General features: G+C 48.2%; 2 protein-coding genes across 14 annotated transcripts in view; one reads left to right on the top strand and one right to left on the bottom strand.

Moving 5' to 3' along the window:
• ST3GAL1 (ST3 beta-galactoside alpha-2,3-sialyltransferase 1) overlaps window positions 1-21,628 on the bottom strand; it is a 145,703-nt gene that overhangs the window by 101,601 nt on the left and 22,474 nt on the right. For 12 of the 13 annotated variants that reach the window (XM_015146017.3, XM_028852134.2, XM_028852135.2 and 9 more), the window contains exon 1: window positions 13,985-14,185. The gene's annotated coding sequence lies outside the window, so the exon portion shown is untranslated. 13 annotated transcript variants of the gene reach the window in all.
• Window positions 13,618-20,114, top strand: LOC114680348 (uncharacterized). The gene is made up of 5 exons (XM_077942789.1): window positions 13,618-13,661; window positions 13,862-14,030; window positions 14,152-14,364; window positions 14,483-14,839; window positions 19,705-20,114. The coding sequence occupies exons 1-5, from the start codon at window positions 13,618-13,620 to the stop codon at window positions 19,744-19,746; spliced, it is 825 nt and encodes a 274-aa protein (XP_077798915.1). The 3' UTR covers window positions 19,747-20,114.

Genomic DNA, 21,628 nt, shown 5'->3' on the forward strand with positions numbered 1-21,628 from the left:
TAATCCCAGCACTTTGGGAGGCCGAGGCAGGTGGATTACGAGGTCAGGAGTTTGAGACGAGCCTGACCAACATGGTGAAACTCCGTCTCTACTAAAAATACAAAACTTAGCCGGGTGTGGTGGGGCACGCCTGTAATCCCAGCTACTCAGGAGGCTGAGGCAGGAAAATCACTTGAACCCAGAAGGTGGAGGTTGTAATGAGCTCAGGAGGCTGAGGCAGGAGAATCGCTTGAACCCGGGAGGCAGAGGTTGCAGTGAGCTGAGATTGTGCCACTGCACTCCAGCCTGGGCAACAGAGTGAGACTTTGCCTTAAAAAAAAAAAAAAAAAAAAGAGGCTGGGGTCTTGAGGTCCCTCTCATGGCTAAAATCTTAGGTATGTCTCTTCTGCCTCTGATGTCCTACAATGATACCCTAGCTTCAGAGCCCAACTTCCCCATCCTTAAATTCAGACAGCTCCTGAGAGCACCACTCTGCCACCTGCTCTAGGAGGCTCTCTTTGGTTGGAAGCTTTGAATGAGAAAGAGCCTTTTAAACCACAAAGCTGCCCAGAGGTCAAACGCCACTGTGTGAGGCAGAGAGCTCCCTACCACAGGGAGTGATCAAGCAGGTCCAGGATAACCACCAGGTAGAGTCTCAGTGAGGAAAACCGCTGCTCGAGGGAGGTGGAACAAGAATGTAATTGATGATGATGATACGTTGCCCACAACATATCTTTAACAAGGACTCTTCTGAGCACCGTCCAAGTGTTAACTCATTGAATGTTTATTTACTACCTCCTGGGAGGTAGGTACTATTATTATCCAGATTTTATGGATGAGGAAAGGGAAGTACAGGGAGGTTCAGCAACTTGCTGAAGGACACACAGTTAGGCAGTGGCAGAGCTAATACATTTATTGAGTAAATCAAGGAATCAATGAATGACTCAGTAGATTGAAGAAGGTTGAACAAGGTCACTGCTAAGGCTCTTTGCAAATGCTAAGATTTTATAATTCTTTGACACTATTAAAGTGTGCAACCTCTGTAACTAATTATTCAACCAACATACCATACCCCCACCCTCCCACTAATAATGGTGACTAAAGTTAATGACACCATGGCTCAGAGAAAAAGAGAAAACCTCCTTTACTCCATCCGGGGCAGGTTCCTGACAATACAGAAATATTCTGATATTCAAAACTGTCTCCACAGCCAGTATATTTTTTTTCTCCTTATTTGGATTTCTGACATTGCATAAATATCAGTTTAATGCATAAAATCCCATACCGCAGGTCTTCCAATAATGCCATTTCATTCAACATCATTTCATTATAACATTGATGAGAAGAAGATGGATTCCTGGCCGGGACCACTGTGTATGTGGAGTTTGCAAGTTTTCTCCATGTCCTCGTAGGTCTTCTCCAGGTATTCCGGTTTCCCACACCCCAAAAAGCTGTGCATGTCAGGTGAACTGATGTCTTTATATGGTCCCAGGGCGAGAGAGTGTGGTTTTGTGTGTGTGTGTATGTGCACGTCCTAAGCCACTGGGACAGGCTGTGGCCACCTGCGATGCTGTTTGGGGCCTTCATTTAGAAGTTTGGTGATGTTTTTATGAACAGAAATACACCAGAGAAACTGAACTCTGGTTTATATCAATTACCCTATGGTGAAATCAGGTTTTTGATGTCGTTTCCCTTAAACTCACGATTTCCAAGGACCTATCAATGTCATTAAGTGAGGACTTACTGTGGTCCAAGGATCATGTTTGCTGAGCTCAGTTTGTTCCAGGTCACAGGGAGAAACAGAAAAATAGCAGCAGGCCTTCGGTTGGAACCAATTCTTCAACGCATTCTGAAAGGTGTGTTTTCCATTTGAAGCTTCTATCAGGCGGTGAAAGAAAGAACAATGGTACTGTCTGCCTAATCTCCCCCTTTCATTTTAATTTTCTTGTTTTGCCAAAAGACTGAATTTTAAAACGTAAGGTTATGTTTTAGAAACAACCAGTAATACACTTCACAAAGACATTCCTGTTCGTGGCAGCTAATATGTTTCCTGAGCAACGGTCTTTATTCATCAAACTCTCCACCAGGTGGCAGGATTAACAGCGTTTTCAAGTAAGAAGAACGACAACAAACCTTTGTCTCCATTGTGAAGATGTTATTAAAAGGGAATTTTCCAAGGTTGCAACAGCGACGCTGACCATTCCTTTTACGTGAAGCAGGCTGCCTCCAAGAGGCTCCCATCTAGCTAAGTGATTGCAAACTTTACACTCAGCCTTCCTGCTCAGTCCTTTCTCCAACCCCCCAGTAGGCTCAAAGTGGCTCACTGCCTCCCTCAATCCCCAAGCACCTTGGGGCTCTTGGAATTCACTCTATACCGACAAGCCACAAAGATGAGTTCTTGCAAGCAGCCATGCAAGGACAGACGTGGAGCAGTTAAAAGGATACAAAAGTACAGATAGGAGGAATAGGTTCTAGTGTTCTGTGGCACTGCAGGGTGGCTACAGTTAACAAGAATTTATAGTATATTTTCAAATAGCTAGAAGAAAGGATTTTGAACGTTTCCAACACAAATGATGAACGTGTGAGGTGATGGATATGCAAATTACCTTGATTTGATCACTCTACATTGCATGTATGGAAACTCACTATGTGCCCCATAAATATGTACAATTACTAGATGCCAGTTTTATTAAAAAAACACACACACTGAAATACCATCACTCCCATCAGCATGACAACTTACAACAGAAAAAAATATTTGCATTTCATGTTTATTATCTATTGCTGTGTAATAAATTATGACAAATTTAACAGCTTACAGGAAAAAAAAGCCAGTCTGTAACAGGCTAAATAAACCCACGGACCCACCCCAGTGATGGTGAATCGGGGAGAAGACTCAGAGCCTCAGCCTTTGGGAGAATGAAGCTGCTGGTGTGAGACCTGGAAAGCACTAGGTGGAGAAAAGTCAGGAACTCCTGCCCAAAAGGATATTACAGGGCATAGGTTCATGGTCACCATGTTCATGTGACACACGTGGTCACAGCACATCTCATGGGCTGGGCTAGGGGCCAGGCAGCTGGTGTGACCAGTTTCCTATCTGAACCTTAGAGAAGCTGCCCTTCCCTTCCAGGGTCCCCACTGAGCCAGGGATATAGGATGACCTGGGAATTACATTGCATGGGGCCTGAGGCCTCAGGCTTCGGAAAGAAATGGTGCGCTTATAAATCCTGGTTCTGCCACTTTCTAGCTAAGTGACCTCTGTTAAGTGACTTAACCTCTCTAAACGTTGGTTTCCACACCTATAAACTGGGATTAGGGAAAAGTGGAAACATACACTTTACAGAGAGTCACTGTAAAGACTAGGCTCCCATATCAAACGAGTGAGAAACTCTAATGAAGTAAAGTAGGCAATCCAGCCCAGCCCAGGTGGAGGGCAGACAGCACCCAGACAGCCTGTCACGTAGAATGCATAAACTCTTAAAGTTTTCTAGAAAATACAATCAATTGAAATTATTTTCTGTGAAGCCTTACTCAAGGTTTGCCCAGAGCCATCTTTTTGCTTGCTGCCAGTTAATCAGTTTGCCCCAAAAAATATGCAAGCAAGATACCCTGTCACCAAACTGTCTGCAGGATTTTCCTCCCCTCTGGCCTCTGTTGCTTGACTTTGATTCCAACTCCTTAGAAGCTGATTTCCACCTCTGCAAGAACAGGATTTACGTGCAAAATAACTAAATAATGAGCAGACCACCCAACTACATGTCTCTGAGTGCCGTGAATTCCTTGAGCTTTCTGGAGGTTCCACTGAGACACACGTACCTGGGTCTCACCATCAGAACCCTCCACTGCCTTCCCTGTCTCACAGGTAGCAACTGAGCTCTCTGACTTCCTAATGCTAAAGCTGGTTCTTGGCCAAATGAGCTTCTGGTGCCGGTTCACTCCTATTTCACATGAACGAACTGTAAATGGTGGTTGCAGTGGTTGTGTTATGTTAGATTGTTGTGATGATAATTTGGGCTCCATCAGCTGACTCTAGGATCTAATGAGGATGTAGAGACTTAGATTTATGTTGTTGTTTTTGCCACTGTTCTCACGCTCAGTCAAGGAGGGAGCACGGGGGTGAGGTGGAGGCTGTAAGGTACTGGGGTGCCGGGAATGAAGCGAGGTAGCTCTACCAGGGCTGGAGGCCTAGATCTGCCATTTCCCAGACACTCGAGCAGATGTTGATCAAGTCACCTCACTGCGCTGTGTACCCCTCTACAGTTCAGAGTGGGAAGGGTGATTGATGGAGACTCTAAAGGCATAAACTAAGGACGAGTGTGATAGAACTGCACGGTTGGTGAAGGTCTGGGCTTATTCCTTCCCCAAGAGTGATCCACAGTGGCATATACCTGTAGTCCCAGCTACTCAGGAGGCTGAGGTGGGAGCTCAGCAGGCGGAAGTTGCAGTGAGCCAAGATCACATACTGCACTCCAGCTTGGGCAACAGAGCGAGACCCTGTCTCCAAAAATAAAAATAAAAAAAAGAAAGACCCACCAAGTATAAATGATAATTTCAGACACACAGATCTGGAGGCAGGGCCCCATGTGACATTTGCCAGTAAGTCACTTCTCCCCTCTGAATCCACATCTTTTTTTTTTTTGAGATAGAGTCTCATTCTGTCACCAGGTTGGAGTGTAGTGGCAGGATCTCGGCTCACTGCAACCTCCACCTCTGGGGTTCAAGTGATTCTCCTAACTCAGCCTCCCAAGTAGCTGGGACTACAGGCACACACCACCATGCCCAGCTAATTTTTGTACTTTTAGTAGAGACGGGGTTTCACCATGTTGGCCAGGGTGGTCTTGATCTCTTGATCTCGTGATCTGGCCACCTCGGCCTCCCGAAGGGCTGGGATTACAGGCATGAGCTACCAGGCCTGGCCTGAATCCACATCTTTATCTACAAAATCAGGAAGACCCTCAGAAGAGCTGAACTGAGGGCCAACTCGGGTCAGGGCTGTAGATGCTGGTGTCTGTGAAGGTCGCTGGGTTGGTTCAGGTGTTTGAGCTCTTGACCACTGAGAGTTCTTTGCCCTTGTTAGGGCTCCAGTGCATTAAAGGCAGGGAAGGAGAATAGAGTCGTTTAATACTTGGCCAAATCCAGGGGATTTATTTTGGGCTCCAGTCTAGTCTTCTAAGGATCTAACAAAAGGGATTTTTTGTTGTTGTTTTTTTCTTTTTTTTTCCCCACCGGGCCTTTTATTTCCAAAAAGGTAAATGCCCAATTAGATAGATTTTTGTTTTTTATGTGGAATTGTTTTAGGCTTTTTGAGCTTGAAACAATATTTTGGAGTCATTCCACCCTCTCAGCTAGAGAAAGTAGCTGGTTTGCTTTGGTTGGGGTTTACTGGTTGGGTTTTTCTCAAGAGCTCTCTGCTAAGTAAATATGCATGAAGGGACTTTTTAGCTACTCTGGTGTTTTAGTTCACTGTGGATTCAAATGGATTTTTTTTAATGTAGCAAAATCTATTACAGTGCTATCTATTGGGTTTGATCTTTTCTTTTTTTAATGTAGCTAATGAAATCCAGAGAAAGTACTTTATTTGCACACTCTAATGTGTACTTTCCAAAAGTCATTTGTAACCCTCTTTTTAATTCTGCCAAATACTTTGGAGCTAATGTTCTTTTCTTCTCAGCTTTTCTGAATTATTGCAAGTAATTTTTAAGTCATACTTTATACTCCCTTAAGGGCTATAGAATCATACATGATTAGATAGGCTTTGTTTAATAAAAATTATAGAAGGCCATTGTTTTGGATTAAGTTTCTGCACTAGGCCCCAACAGGGCACACTGAAAATCAAAATAGAGTTACCCACGCTAAAGTTCCAGGTCCCTAAACCCAAACTGAGGGGGGATAGGTAGTCAAAAACGGAACCATATCCTCGAGATGTGGCAACCATGGCACAGCAACCTCAGGGTCAACATGAGAAGCCACAGCATTCACACTATAGCCCAGTTTATTCAAGCCAAGTTAGCTCCAGTAAGGAATTTCCCCCGTAAGAGGATGCACATTTTGATTTTACCTGTCCTCAGACTGAATATTTGCTCATTATAATAGCAAAAAACACACCCCTGGTTGGAGATTTCAGATGTTAATGAGACATGTGACATATGAGCAAGCATGTACGGCTGCCGCACACGTGCACCCCGAGGACCACCCAGAACATGCGTACTAGTAGCACCTCTTCCCGCCTCCTTGTGAATAACCGCGTAAGGCTCTCATCAAGGGAGTCTCCCCAGTAAGTCAATCCTGTCCCGTCCTCGCGAACAGCCCGCCCTGAATCCTCAGTCAGAGTGTACTGTCTGTTCTGCATGTCACTTTCAGAATACCCTGCCTCTTTTGCAATAGACGGCTCCATGCTGCATCTCCTTTGCCATGTGTCTCTTGTTTAATTTCTTTTAAACTAAGGAGACAAGAACTGAGGTTTTACAACAGCCATCGACAAAACTAAGTTGTCATCTCACTTCCTGAGAAATCAGGAGACAGTCAATTTCCCAAATAGGCGGGATTAAACTGTCAACTGGTATCATCATGAAGTTCCCTCAGCTCTAATCCTTCTGCAGCCTAAAGTAACCGGATGTTAACTAATCAGTTATTTTTCTAGCGTTCTCTCTAAATGTAATGAATACACACTTTGTTGCTTCTGGTTTCTTCAGTCCTGTTTATAAAGCCAACCTCCTCTGCTCAGCTCACTGGAAAACTTATTCTGTTTTGTGGAACAAAGTGTTGCTCAATTCTAGAATCACAATAAAGCCAATTTAGGTCTTTAAATTTCTTGTCATTCTGTCCTTTGGCACTTTCATGTGTTTTAAAGAGAAAATACACACACACACACACACACACACACACACACACAGTCAGAAGAAATGATCCAAACATCGTCAGAATAATTGGAAGAAAGAAACTTTTAACCTACAAATATTCAAATCATATTATTTGAATGCTGAATAGGTTAAAAGGCCATGTTGGAGTACCACTCACCCCCACACCACCCTGTCTAAATCTTGACCTTCTCAGGAATCAAAACTAACATTTGTTGAGAGACCTTTACTGAATAAACCTGTTTAGTTTTCACATCAACTGTACAAAGCGTGACCTCATGACAGAAGAGGAAGCTGAGACATAGAAAAGGTCAGTAATTCGATCATGAAGTAATAAACCTCTGATTGAAACCCAGGCAAACCTTAACACTTAAACTATTCTGCTTCTCATTAAGATGCTACTGATAACAATTTAAAGGTCTTCACAATGTCTTACAACGGATGTTCTTACTTTACTAGGGCTGATAAGATACAATGGGTTAAAATGTGGGCTCCCACCAGCTGTGTGACCTTAGGCAAGGGGGTTACCTTCCAGTTCCTGGGCATCCTACCTGCCAACTGGTAATCTTGTGACTACCCCCTCTCCACCCCCGGCTGTTGCAGATTCAAATGAGATGACAGCTCTGTATGTGTGTGTGTGTGTGTGTGTGTGTGTGTGTCTCCTCAATCTGCCCTCCAGGCCTGCTCCTAATCCACCTCCACCTTGTCCTGACCTGGGGGGCTCCATCAAGGAGCTCCCTGCCTTTGGCCGTTGGGTAGGCTCAGATCTTGGTGCCACAGAATTGCACAGGGCAGGCCAGAGGAGAGCAAGGTTGCAGGGTTGGTCTGCCTGGCTCCTGTCCTGCCAAGTTGAGGAGGGGGCCTGTGGTCTCTCTCTTCCAGAGGCTTCTGGCAACTACTGCGATGCTCTCCTGGTTCCCCTAGCCCATTCCCCACCATGCCACTTCTCCTGGGGGTGGTAACTGGGCCCAGGTGCTAGAGCATCCCTTGCTGACTTCTCTGAACCAGGGCACCATCTCTGTAGGCACACCTTTATTCAGACCCTCCACTCAATGCTTCCTGCCGAACCCCAGAATGATAAGATGTTCAAAATACTTGGCACTACTGGGTATACATTAAACTATGAAAAGTAGATGCTGCTAAAATTCTTATCAACAAGGCAGGTTCCTGTGCTTCATTTTGTGGGGTCCTCCTAACTCTCCTGTAATAGAGGGAGTGGGAATTTATACTACCATCTCCCAGCTGAGGAAACAGAGGGTCAAAGAGGTTAAACAATGTGCCCAAGGTCCCCAGCCTGGAGCAGATGGGACAGGGCCAGGGCCCAGGAGTTCTGTGTCCTTGGCCAGCAGTTTCCCTGCAGGAATTCCCCTGACTCTTTAGAAAACACCTCAACTGCAGAGCCCTCTCTAACAGTTGTCCCAGGTGGGAACCACAATAGCATCCACTGCAGGTGCCTTGAACTTTGACACAAGTCCCATCCCTGCTGGCCAGCCAGGCCACACAGGAAGGGCTCCCGCCAGGTGGCCAGGGTTCATGACGCTGGGCACCTCAACCACCTTATGCTACCCCCCACCTCCCTCGTGTGTCCCTGCTTCTGGTAACAGTGCTTTGGGTGGCTTCTTAGGCCAGGGATCTGGCTAACGAGTAATTCTGTGTCCTGCCCTAGGGACAAAGAAGCCAGAAGTTTGACATAACCCATAGGAATGAGAGGAGTGTGCTGCCCCAACACAGTCATTAGGCCTTGCTGCTTCCAGGCGGATCATTCACAAACCATCTTACCTTAAAATCAGCCTCCTCCTACTTCAAAAGTGCTTTTCCAGGCGTTTTCCAGAACTTCCTGCCTTCAGTCAACTCCTCCATTTCCCACAGGCTCTGTCCTGAGGAGTGCCCCATGCGATCACTTTCTCTTATACACAGACTTAATGCAGCTGGAGTCAGGGAGGCTCTGGGACTCCTGCACACACAACTCTCCCACAAGAATCCTCTCCCTTAATCCTCCTGGCGTCCCCTGCCTCCCCTGCATTGCAGGGGGCGATCACCCACATGCACCTCAAACCTGGCTCACGGAAATGCAGGGACTTGCTCCAGCTCACCCAGCCAGCCTGGATAGTAGCGTCCCCCTGAAAACCTGGGCGCTTTCTCCTACCTGCCACCCGCCATGCCATTTAAACTCACCCTCCCAAATCAGCTATGAAAATCTGAGATAAAGTACACGGACGAGCATTAAAAATAAAGCACTAAGTTCTTTTTTTTTTTTTTTTTTAAAGGCAAATGCAAAGCAGCCACTCTCTGTTTTATACACGGGCATTCCAACACTTGGAGGCTCTCGTGGTGTAGAAACTTGCAGCCTGGCTGCGAGGCAACAATTCCTCCCACACAAACCAACCAGAGATCAGGACCTACGGAGGGAAAAGAGGCCAAAGCATTGAACCTCTAAAATTCCCAATTCCCTTACCTCTTCAGAACCATGTGGAACAGGATTACAGCCAATCTGCTATTTATTTTACTTTATTATTATTATTATTTTGCACACACAGGGTACATGATGCTTTGATATTGAATGTATTCAAGAAGATACCTTTGCTCTTTTGCAGTCTGACTCATCCATCTCTAGAACACCCTTCTGTGGGTCCCTCAAAGTGGAGGGACCCTTTCCCTTCTCCGTTCCCATTTTGCTTAGCACCTGTGTATTTCTACATGCAGCCTGACTGGGTATGTCCTTGTCCCCCTCCCCAGGGCACTGTGATCTCTGGGACAGCAAGGAACAAGGACCAAGTATTCTTTCCTCTCTGTATCTCAGCATTTTGCATGGTGCTCCTGGAAGGTAATAAGTTCCCAGTAAATGTTGGCTCAAATGAAATCAAAACCCAACCACCACCAATAACAAGACCAAATAAACAATAAAACCCCAGATTTTACAGTTCATTGACTTCCCCTCTGAGCCTCAATATTTTTGCATTAAAGCAAAAGGGTTGACCAAAGCGATTTCTAAGGTCATGTTCAGCTTGTAGATGGGAAGCAAAACAGGCGCTGGTGAGATTACTGGGGTTCTTTCTGCAATATGCACCAATTTGGGAGCCCCCACAAATGGCACCCTGGCTCTGTCAGGTTTCAGACCTCAGAGTCTGAAACTTCTGAGACTCCTTTCAAAAATCTAGTGTTGAGAACTGCTAGAAAATGACTTTGCCAAGGGGGTGTGGGCTCTGAATGGTCCTGGCCATTCTTTGAGAAGGGAGATGCCCTTGGCATGGGGTAGTAGACAGTCCAGCTGCCCCAAGCCAGGGCTGTCTGTGATACCAGGAGGGTTTTGAGGGTGATGCTGGCTGAAGCAAACATAAATGAGGTGGTGGCTGTCTTCACAAAGAGAAGCTTTTAATGGACCCACAGTGACGGGCAGCAGAACTCTAAAGCTTCGTTTTTTTTTTTGTTTGTTTGTTTGTTTTTTGAGATGGAGTCTCGCTCTGTTGCCCAGGCTGGAGTGCCATGGCACGATCTCGGCTCACTGCAATCTCCACCTCCCGGGTTCAAACGATTCTCCTGCCTCAGCCTCCTGAGTAGCTGGGACTACAGGCACCCACCACTATGCCTGGCTAATTTTTGTATTTTTAGTAGAGGCAGGGTTTCATCATGTTGGCCAGCTGGTCTCAAACTTCTGATCTCAAATGATCCATCCACCTCGGCCTCTCAAAGTGCTGGGATTACAGGCATGAGCCAGTGCGCCCAGCCAAGCCTCTCATTTTGAGAGTGAAACTAAGACCCAGACCCGAGTTGCAAAGTAACTCAGCACTGCCACTGGAACTCAAATGCAGGCTCTCACGGGGCCCCAGTCTGGGCTCCTGTGACCAAATTAGAGCAGAAGAGAGCTCTCAGCTCCTCAGGTGTGCCAGCAGGGATGCTGAAGTTTCCACACAGGCTACACAGCTGAACGAAGCTGCATGTAAGTCTTATTCTAGAAATCTTTGTGACCGGGCCAGCTCTTCCATCGGCCTGTGGAGTGTGTGCACACAGGCATGCAGAACTCACTGGAAAGCTTTACAAGATGACTGGTGGATTTTATTTTTTGCTTTCCTGGTTGCTTTTTGTGATGTAGGAGGGGCCTAGAGTGAGAGTTAATGTTTAGATCCCTGGCCAAAGCTCTACCCAAATATAAACCCTTTGAGTCAGCAACCTTCTACACAGGAACTGACTCAAGCAAGGTTAACTGATCAGAAGGCTCAGAGTCACACATGGGAGAGGGCTCCTCCTTGGGCAATGTCAACTGCCTGCCTTTGGGTGGTGTCCTGGCTTGGGGGCTGCTTGGTGGGGAGGGGAGACAGAGATCTACCTCAGCCCCAAAGACCCAGGACCTAGAAGGACTCCTTCCTGTCAAGCTCACAGACGACTTCATCCCCATAAGAAAGGCTTCCAGATCAGTGACAGCCAATTCTGTGAGTGCCACCAGGGAAGTGGGGCAGCACAGCCCTGTCCATAGTCATCAGGAAGGCTGCTCAGAAGGCAGTTTCCGCCTGCTGCTGCAGAGCTTCGAGGAACAGACTCCATACCCCCTAAGAAACCCTCTGCCATCACTTCTAGCAACACTTCCTGTTTTTCTCTCTCACCCTGGGTGGGGTGCTGTGGCCTCCCAGCCAGGGAGGTAGGCGACCAAGGCCCTGCTCAAGCCCAGGCCCTGGCCTTGCCCAATCGCACCCCAAACAGCAAATGCCGATCCAGAAAAATGCAGGGAAGGCAAATTTCACGGTTTGTGGGATTTTGAAAAGGCAGGAGAAGGAGCACTCTATTCATTCTTTATTTAGCAAAAAGCGTACGATGGAACTTTTTCCCCTAGACCTGAAGTCAAGGTATACACATACGCACATATAGAGTATGAACTACCTATATATACACACATTCACTTAATTACATGTATTATAGCCACACGCTGTCTATTCTGCAGAACGTATTTTGGAGAATGTATTATTGGCCTCATTTTGCAGATATGGAAACTGAGACGCCGAGAGGTTAAGTCTAGTGACCAAAGTAACAGAGACTGGAGACCAGAAGAGACCGCATGCTGTACCCAGACATTTGCAGAGGCGGGGGGGCACGGAGTGGTAAACTCCGTCAGTCATTTCAGCCAACCATGGGATTTCAGAAAACAGCCGGCAGGGGTCCTAATGTTTGGGGCAGGAAGGGGAGGTGGGGGAAGGCACTGTGAGGGACTCCAGCACTGGGCGCCCCTTCCCCACCGCAGAGACAAGCGGCAGTTTCCACAGCAGCCGGCAGGGGGCAGTGCACCTTGCCTTTTCGAAGCCTCCGGGCGCTTGGGCAGCGCCCGGGAAAGAAAACCAGGAGGCTCCGCCCGCAGCTTCTAGGAACAGGCAAGTTGAGCCCCGCACGTAGTAGGTGCTCCAGGCACGTCTAGAAGCCCAAAGGGCTTGACAGATACATTTGAACTCCATTTTAGAGACTGGAAGGGAAAAAGGGGGCGTCCCGGCCCCTGCCAGCACCTTCCACCTTGGGGCCTTGTCAGTGAACACAGTGTTAGCACCTACGACGTGCCAGGCGCCCTGGCGACTACTGGAAAACCAGGCTCCCCTCTCACCCCGTTTTCCTCGTTGGCGAGTCGGCCTCGCCTCCTCCTCCTATCTCTTCCTCTCACCACACACACCCAGCCGCAGAGCGGGGGTGGGCGCTCGCTGTCTCCCTGGAGAACCAGCTCGTCGCAAACTTGCGGGGCTTGGGGACCCGCGAGGGGGAGAAGTCGGGAGAGGCCAGGGGTGCCCGGAAACAATCACGAGAAAGCCGGGCGAATGCCTGATGCAGGGACGCGGCGAGCCAGTCACTGCCCCCAGGGTCACGGCTGTCTCCCTCTGCGGGACTCGCCCGGCCCACGGGACGCAGTGACCTGCCCAACCCCCACCCCCTTGCGCGCTTCTGGGCGCGCACGTGTCCCCTAGCGGAACGCACCACCGAGCCCCGCTCGTGGTACGGCCGGTGAGGACCCTCGCGTAGGAGGGAGGAGCGAGTCGGAGCTCCAGACAACGAGCAAAGCCAGAGGATACCCACACGCTTCCTGGGAGACCTGGCTGCAAGGCCAGGCTAAGGCGCGCTCCGGAGTCTCTGTGCTAAGCCGGGGCGCAAGCTCAACTCCCATCTCAAGTTCAGCCGCGCTTCCTCCCGCAAGGTCACGCTTAAACACTCGCGCAGAGAAAGGAGGAGCGGAAAGTTGCGCCACCGTCCCCATTTCAAACTAACTGTACCCTGACCAGGGCGCCTCGCCCCAGTGTCACCGCTGTCCGTCCCCGCGCGCTCCCAGAAGGGGTGGCCCTGCCCCCACGCAGGTCACATACACGACAGACACAGGCAAGTTGTTAACTTTTGTCATATTATTTCTCGGGAGCTGCGGCGCCTCAGGGGGTTGGGGCGGATTCGGAGTTTCGAGTTTGCCACTAACACTACTTGGGCCGTGCTCCCCTTGGCCCACCCGCGTCCCCCACTGTCCGCCACGCCGCGTTCAGCTCTCTTGTCCCGGGTGCCAACTTCACCCCCAGATCCGGAGCAGTGTGCGCTGAAGGCGTCCGCGGGGCGCTACCCCCCTCCCAGGTCTTCGCCTGCTGGCAGCGGATTGGGGGACTCGATCCGGATACTGTCCCACGGCCGCTCCTCCAGACACTGGCGGCCTCCGCGGTGTCCCAGCCTGTGACCCCAAATCCGCTCGAGAGCGCCTGAGCCCGGCCACCCAGCGAGATCTCCTCCCACGGGCGGCCCCAGCGGGGGAGATTCCAGCCCGGTGCCGGGTGCAATGTCACTGGGGTTGCTTTCGGGAATCGCTGCCCGGGACTTGGCGTAGGTTCCCCGCAGAGCTCCAGGCAGCTCCTCCAGTGTCGGCCAAAGACCCCTAAGCCCGAACCTCCACCCCGACCTTCTTCCGCTCCCAAAGCCCCGGGTGGTCGCCGCGGCTAAGGAAGGAGTCTCACTATGAATCCTAGGGTCTTCAGTCCCAGCTCCGCAGTCACACCCTCCTAGTCCCCTCCCCATCCCTTCAGTTCCCGGGTCCAGACAATCAACCCTCCACTCCGAGAATCCACAGGAAACTGCCCGAGCCCCAACTCCGGCGGACGCAGCCCCCGCGCACCCCGAGCAGGGTTCGCCTCCGCGCGCGCACTCACCACGGCTGGAGACACGCTGGAGTTTCCGGGATTTGGGCATGAGGGGGTTCGGAGGAGAATAAAGGGGTGTGGGTGTCCCAGACACTCGCCCCCTTCCCAGCTCACATCGTCTCTTCCTTCTTTCTCCGCTCCTCTTCTTCCTCCTCCTCCTCCTCCCTCCGGTCTAGGGCTCTTTGTCTTTGCAAAGTGTCGAAACTGTCTGGCATAGTGGGTTCCGCCGGCGGAGGCTGGAGCCGGGGAAGCGAGGAGGCGGGGTGAGGGTGGGAGAGGGCTCGGGAACACCTTCCCCCGGGTGTAACGGGAGTGAAAGGCGGGGCGACCAAGGAGGGGCCGCCTTTCCAGGCCGGCCGGGGCCGGGAGCCAGGGCGCTCCAGAGCCCAGTCAGCGCCTCCCCTGCGCGCGGCCCTCCCCTTCCTCCGCCCAGTGCCCGCCCCTCCCGACCCGGCGCCTCCGTTCGGCCCCGCCCACCCCCCCTTCCCCGGCTCGGCTTTCCCCTAGCTCCGGGCTTCCTGCAAGCCGAATTTAGCTCTGCCAAGCCACGTGGACCGCAGCGGGCTCGGCAGAGGCCGAGCCTGGGAGACGCCGGAGGCGGCGGCGGCGGCGCGGGGACCTGATCGGCGCCCCGAGAGGAGCCCCCCGCTCCCCGACGCCGCCCTCAAGCTGGCGGGGCTAAGGAAGAGCGCCCGGGCGGGCCGGGAGCCACTGGGGTCCGTTTCAGGAAGAAGACGGGCACTCACCGAGAGGATGGCAGTGCCCAGAAGAATTCGAGTCGGGGGCACGGTGGGGAGAAGGGGCCGATCCCCTGCTGGCGACCGGGCAGAGCCACCCATTTCCTCTAAGGGCGCGGGACTCGAGGTGGGATTTAGGGAGGGGGAAGGGAGGAGCGTGGGCTGGAGGACTTTTGCTGCCAGAACCTCGTTCAGAGCCACAGAGCCGGGCGCTGCGGCCGGCCCTGGTCCCGGCCCCGACCTGCCACCGCTTTTTCCTTCCAGATGCGGAGGCTGCGGCTGGGGCTTGGGGTTTGCGGATTAAGCTTGCAGTTATTTAGCCCTCCCTTTTTTACAGGGAAGCGGGGGCGGTGGAGACTTATTTTGCTGAATGGCAGAGTGCAGGGCTTTCATGCTAAATGCTGTATACAAGTCATGTAAATCTGGTTTTACGGTTCTTAGCCGCTTACTGAGACTACCTCTTTCGCAACTTTTCGGAGGAATGTTAGAGGAAAGAGGCACAGTTGGCACAGTTTGGCTTTAGGGTCATTGCATCCTTCCAGCGCCCCTTGCTCCAGCTGGAGAGAGATCAGCCTTTTGCAGTGGAAGGGGAGAGTCCCTCGGCCTTTGTTTCATCAGAGGGCTGCTGTAGTACAGGGATTCAGGCCAGGGCCCGCATGGCCAGACTTCTTGGGTCAAATCCTGCACTGCCACTCAACGGATGTGTGAGCTTGGGCTAGTGACTGAACCTCCCAGCCTAGGTGGCTCTGTGCCTCGGTGTCTTCATCTGTGAGAACCGACCTAAGAAGTGTCAGTCTGATAAAGCTGTTGTGATCAGTTAGTGAATTCGTACACATAGAACCTTTGGAACTGTCTTTGACATGTAGTAAGTCAACTGTGTAGATGGTGGGTTTCTCCAGTGCCAGGTCCCTGCCCATGGCAGGAAGATGACCTGCCCTAGAGGATGGGGGCTAGGGTGTTTGGGAAGACTTCAGGGACTTGGGAGAGAAAAGGAGAAATATTCAGGGATGAGAAAAGTAGAAGAGAAACCAGCTTTTAAAAGGAGGAGGAGAGAGAATGAGAAAAATAACTACTAGAAAGGAAAGGAAAAGATGAATAGCCTTTTAGGAGATTCTGGACCTGCTCTGAGACCTCTTGCCTGACGCCCTTGGTTTTTGATAGAGTTCTAGAGAAGGGGTGAGCCCTTCTGTCTGCCTGGACACATCCTGTGGGCTTTTCTCTTTCCGAAACTCGGGTCAAGGTGTTCACTGCATCTACAAACTGCTTGTGTGCATGGGAGGAGGGGAGCAGAGAGTTCTACTTGCATCAGCTACTGTCCCCTCCAGCAGCAGCGTCTTCCAGCAAGGAAGAGCTTCTAACGTGCACCAGACTTTTAGCTTTGGCTGGGAATATCATCTGGGCCAATAAAGAGTTTTTGGATGAAATAACAAAAGTGTTGTTTATTGTATAGATCAAATAATGTATGGGAACATATTTGAAAAATAGAAAATGCTATACTCATATTAGACTACACTAATATATCCTAGTAGATTCTATGGAAAAAAGATCAGATTTGGCAAGTAAGGAGCCCCAGGTCATCCAGCTGTTTCACTTTGCAGCCAAGAACCAAAAGCAGCTCAGTTTTAGCTGAGTTCTTACTGTACGTATTATATGTGCAATACTGGCAGTGCAGTAGTTTTGTTTATACCAGCATCACCACAAACACGTGAGTAATGCATTGAGCTGATGTTCTGGTCACTAGGCACAGGAGTTTTTCAGCTACATTAGTGTATTGTGAGACCACTGTCTTATATGCATGTGGTCCATCATTGACCGAAATGTCATCCAATGCATGACTATATATATGAATAGTGTAGATTGTATGGGTTCTGCCAAATAGTTCTGCTAACTCAAATGCCCACCAACATTCTCAGGGTTGGAGGGAGGCTTCAGGACCATGTCTTGGAAGTTCTCCTGGATGACTCTATAGTGAGATGGAAATTCCTTATTAATTGACATTATGGTGAAACACATATAAATCACCACCTTATTTGAATAAAAGGTTGTACATCAGATGCATCTTTAGCTGATCTCTGAAGGGTTAACCTGGGCAAGGCCTTTTCTGAAAGCCCCACTTTCTTTCTGTTATGTTTCTTCCCAGGTAACAGGGACAGCCTCTCCCTCTCCTTTTTTTTTTTGAGTTGTGACATTCCATGCAAGTAGCACTCTTAACACCCCCTTTTAAGACCCCTTCCAGGGGTTGCATGTCAGAAGTGTGTGCATGCATTTCTCTTTGTCACCCTGAGTGTATCTCCCATCACATCCTGCCAGAGAACAAGGAGTCACAGTCATTACTGGGAGTGTCTGCACAGCGGGTCCCTGGGGAGCCCTGACATTGATTTACTGCATGCTGCCACCTCCTACCTTTTTGGAGCACCAGCAAAGCTCTCAGTAATGATGGTTAAGGAAATTGATTTCATCCTTTCCCTACCCCCCTTTCTTGGCACAGCAGAGTGGAAAGATCCTAATGGGTTCTGATCCCATTTGGGTGATTGTGCAGAAAAGAAAAGGGCTGCCTCACTTGTGAGAGATGAGTTCAGAGGTGCGGGCACAGCACATGGTGTTTTGTGTTTCAGACAGTGTTTTCCTTAGGGCTCTTGGGACTGTGAGGAACTCACTCAGGTTTCCTTAGAAAAGAAGAGTTTTAATGTAAAGATGTGCCGAATGAAGCTGAAAACAAGCTGGAAGGAGAGAGAGCCCATCTCTGTGTCTCTGTCTCCCTCCTGGCCCCACCACTGCCCGCCCTCCCCCTCTCTGCTCTGTTCTCTCTCTGCCCACAGGCTTTCTCTGTTAAATCCTGGGGTCTGTTCTAAAGTTTTCTGCATGTTTATGGCCCCAGCCTTTCTGCATCCTGGCAATTGTGGAAACAATCTTTTCAGCTTCACTTCCCACTGTGGTTCCACCAGGTGTTTTAGTTTTTCCAGGAGAGGAATCTAACTGACAGGCCTCATCTACAGAGTCATGAATCACCAATCCAACACAGAATGGACTGCGCAGGCAGCCTGAGCCCACCTCATGAATGACTATCCAGAAGGACAGTCCTCCAGGAGATGTTGCATTAGAGGGAATGTAGGAGACATGGTCCTGACTCTGAGAATCTTGGCAGACATTTGAGGTAGCAAAACTATTTGGCAGAACCCAGCTACATTTTTCACATGTACAGTTGTGCATTGCATAATGACGTTTTGGTCAACAAAGGAATGCACATATGACGGTGGTCCCCTGTGATGGCACCGATAAATTCCTGTCACCTAGTGGTGTAGCTGGCATAACGTCAACTCATCACATTACTCATGTGTTTGTGGTGATGGTGGTATAAACAAACTTACTGCACTGCCAGTATGGCGAGCATAATATGTACAGTACATAATACTTGATAATGATAATAAACAGCTATGTTACAGGCTTATATATTTACTGTGCTATACTTTCAATCATTTTAGAGTGTGCTGCTTCTGCTTATAAAAACCAGAGTTTACTGTAAAACAGTATTCTGTGTCATACCGGCAGTAGCCTTATTCATCTCATTTTTTCCTGATTGCATCATTTTCTCTTGTGCTTGATTTAATCTCTTGCTGTTTTGTTCCTCATGGTCCCTAAGCATACAGAATCTATGGCTAATGTTGCCAAAGAGAAGCCACATTAAGTGACTGTATTAGTCCATTGTCACACTGCTAAGAAGGACATGCTTGAGACTGGGTAGTTTACAAGGGAAAGAGGTTTAATAGACTCAGAGTTCAGCATGGCTTGGGAGGCCTCAGGAAACTTACAATCACCACCGATGGGGAAGCAAACACATCCTTCTTCACAAGGCAGCAGGAGAGAAAAGAATGAGTGCCCGGTGAAGGGAGAAGTCCCTTATAAAACCAGATCTCATGAGAACTCACTATCATGAGAACAGGATGGAGGAAACTGCCCCTATGATTCAATTATCTCCACCTTGTCCTTCCCGTGACACATGGGGATTATGGGAACTAGCAATTCAAGATGAGATTTGGGTGGGGACACAACCAAACCATATCAGTGATTGAGCTGGAAATGAAATTAAAAGTGATTAAAGACCACGGAGGTGGAAAATTGGTGATGGTTATTGCTCGCCAGGCAGGTAGGTCGCATTCCATCGTAGCTACAATCTTGGAGAAGAAGAACAAAGTGACAAAAGTTGAAACTATCTGCTTCATTGAAGGCAATGGGACTATCAACAATTTAAGAAGGGCCTATACTAGATATAGAGACATTTCCTATGACCCAGATTGAAGACTAGACTGACACACAAGTGTATCCCACCCAGCCCCATGATGATCCCAGCCAAAACAGAAAGTTTGTGATGTTGAAAGAAAAGGCTGGATTTGACTAGGATGCTGAATTTACTGCTAGCTTTGGGTGGTTTAAACGACTGAAGAGTCATTCTTTATTATATAATATGAAAGTGAGTGGTGAGTCTGTGAGTGCTGATGTGAAGGCAGCTGAAGAATTTTTGGAAACTGTAGATAAGCTGACTGGAGGAAATTTACTTGCCAGAGCAAATCTTCAATATGGATGAAACCTCCTTATTCTGGAAAGGGATGCCTGAAATGACTTTTATCTATAAGGAAGCCAAGTCAATGTCAGGTTTCAAGGCTTTGATGGACAGGGTAACAGTCTTGCATGGGGGAAATGGTACAGGCTACTAGTTGAAATCCTTTGTGATCTGGCCCAGTGAGAACCCCAGGGCCTTCAAGCATAGCACTAAGCATATACTGCTCGTGGGCTACAGGAGTAGTGAGAAGTCATAGTGGATGCAGCTCCTTTTCCAGGGTGCTGTCCTGCCTTGCTGTACCAGTGAAAGGAAAAGCACTGTTTGAAGAATGATCCATCTTTCAAGATTTTACTTATTGTTGATAATGCTCCCACGTGTCCTCTTTTTTACTGGTGATCTTCATCCCAATATCAAAGTGATATTTCTTCCTCCAGGTACCACCTCTTTCATCCACACAATGGATCAAGGAGTTATAGCAGCTTTTAAGTTCTACTACCTGAGGAGGGAGGACTTTTGCCCGGTGCCATACTGCAGTGGAGGAAGACACTGAGAAGACTCTGATGAAATTCTGAACAGCATCAATATGTCGCTAAGGACTGTAGGAATGGCACCTGGAAGATGACACGCAAGAGGTTTGTCAATAACTTCAAAGGATTTGCCAAGGATGAGGAAGTTGCAAAAATCAAGAAGGCCGTGGTTGAGATGGCAAACAACTTTAACCTGGGTATGGATGAGGATAACATTGAGTAATTCCTAGAGAGAGTTCCTGAGGAATTGACTAATGGGTTGCTTTTGGAACTGGAATAGGAGTGCATAGCTGAAGAAGAGGTAAAAGGAAAAGAAAGTGCAGGAGAAAGGAAAAAAGAACTCCCAAGAACACTCACAGCGAAGGGTGTAGCAGAAGTTTTTTCAGGCTCCAACAAGCTCCTTAAGAAGTCTGAAAACATTGGCACCAAAACTGAAAGGTTTTCACTAATAGACAGGAAAGTTCATGGTGCATTATCTGCCTACAAGCAAATCCAGGATTCAAAAAACACCCTTTGAGCTGGAGCTTCAAAGCACAAAAAAAAAAAAAAATAAAAAAAAATAAAAGGATAAAAGAAGCAAACCAAGCAAACCACCATGGACATAGTTGTGAGTCTATTAGTGATGGGGATACATTCTGAGGAATGCGTTGTTAGGCAATTTCATCCCCATCCCTGTGTCAGCGTCATAGTGTACTTACACAAATCTAGATGGTAAAACCTACTGCACACCTGGGCTATATGGTTTAGCCCATTCCTCGAAGGCTGCAAACCTGTACAGCATGTTATTGTACTGAATACTGTAGGCAATCGTCACTCCATGGTAGGTATATATCTAAATGTATCTAGACATAGGAAAGGTACCATAGAAAAACGTCATAAAAGATAAAACCAGTATGCCTGTATAGGCCACTTACCGTAAGTGGAGCATGTGTTACTGGAAGTCGTTCTAGGTTGAGTCAGTGAGTGAGTGGTGAGTGAATGTGAAAGCCTAGGACATTGCCATATACTATTGTAGACTTTATGAACACTGTACACTTGGGCTACACTGAATTTATAAAAATGTGTTTTTCTTCAATAGTAAATTAACTGTAGCTTATTGTTACTTTTTATACTGTATACACTTTAACTTTTTATAATAATACTTAGCTTAAAATAAAACATTTTGAACAGCTGCACTAAAAATATTTTCATTTTCTTTCTTTTTTTTTTTTTTTTTTTTTTTCTGTGATGGAGTTTCGCTCCTTCGCCCAGGCTGGAGTGCAGTGGCATCATCTTGGCTCACTGCGAGATGAGCCATCTTCAATCACTTGAACCGTCCCCCAGGTTCAAGTGATTATCCTGCCTCAGCCTCCCAAGTAGCTGGGATTATAGGTGTACACCACCACAACTGGCTAATTTTTGTATTTTTAGTAGAGTCAAGGTTTTGCCATGTTGGCCAGGCTGGTCTTGAACTCCTGATTTCAGGTGATCCACCTGCCTCAGCCTCTCAAAGTGCTAGGATTACAAGCATGAGCCACTGCACCTGGCCTAAAAATATTTTCTTTATATCCTTATTTCACAAGCTTTTTTTCTATTTACAGATTATTTATTTATTTACGTTTTAAACTTTTTTGTTAAAAATTAAGACACAAATACCCACATCAGCTTAGGCCCACACAGCGTCAGTCTTCAATATCACTCTCTTTCACTGCATATCTTGAACCACAGGAAGGTCTTTAAGGGCAGTAACATGCATGGAGTTGCCATCCCCCAAGGTAAGAGTGCCTTTCCCTGGAACACATCCTGAAGGTCCTGCCTGAGGCTGTATTACAGTGAACTCTGTGAGGTTTGC

Source organism: Macaca mulatta, chromosome 8 (genome assembly GCF_049350105.2).
Source record: "Macaca mulatta isolate MMU2019108-1 chromosome 8, T2T-MMU8v2.0, whole genome shotgun sequence".
Lineage (NCBI taxonomy): Eukaryota > Metazoa > Chordata > Mammalia > Primates > Cercopithecidae > Macaca > Macaca mulatta.

Coding starts and splice junctions, on each gene's coding strand:
- LOC114680348 (XM_077942789.1), top strand. CDS start 13,618: ATGTCACTGGGGTTGCTTTCGGGAATCGCTGCCCGGGACTTGGC. Junction 14,031..14,151: donor CGGGATTTGGGCATGAGGGG/GTTCGGAGGAGA, acceptor CCTCCGGTCTAG/GGCTCTTTGTCTTTGCAAAG. Junction 14,840..19,704: donor CTAAGGGCGCGGGACTCGAG/GTGGGATTTAGG, acceptor TTCTTCCTCCAG/GTACCACCTCTTTCATCCAC.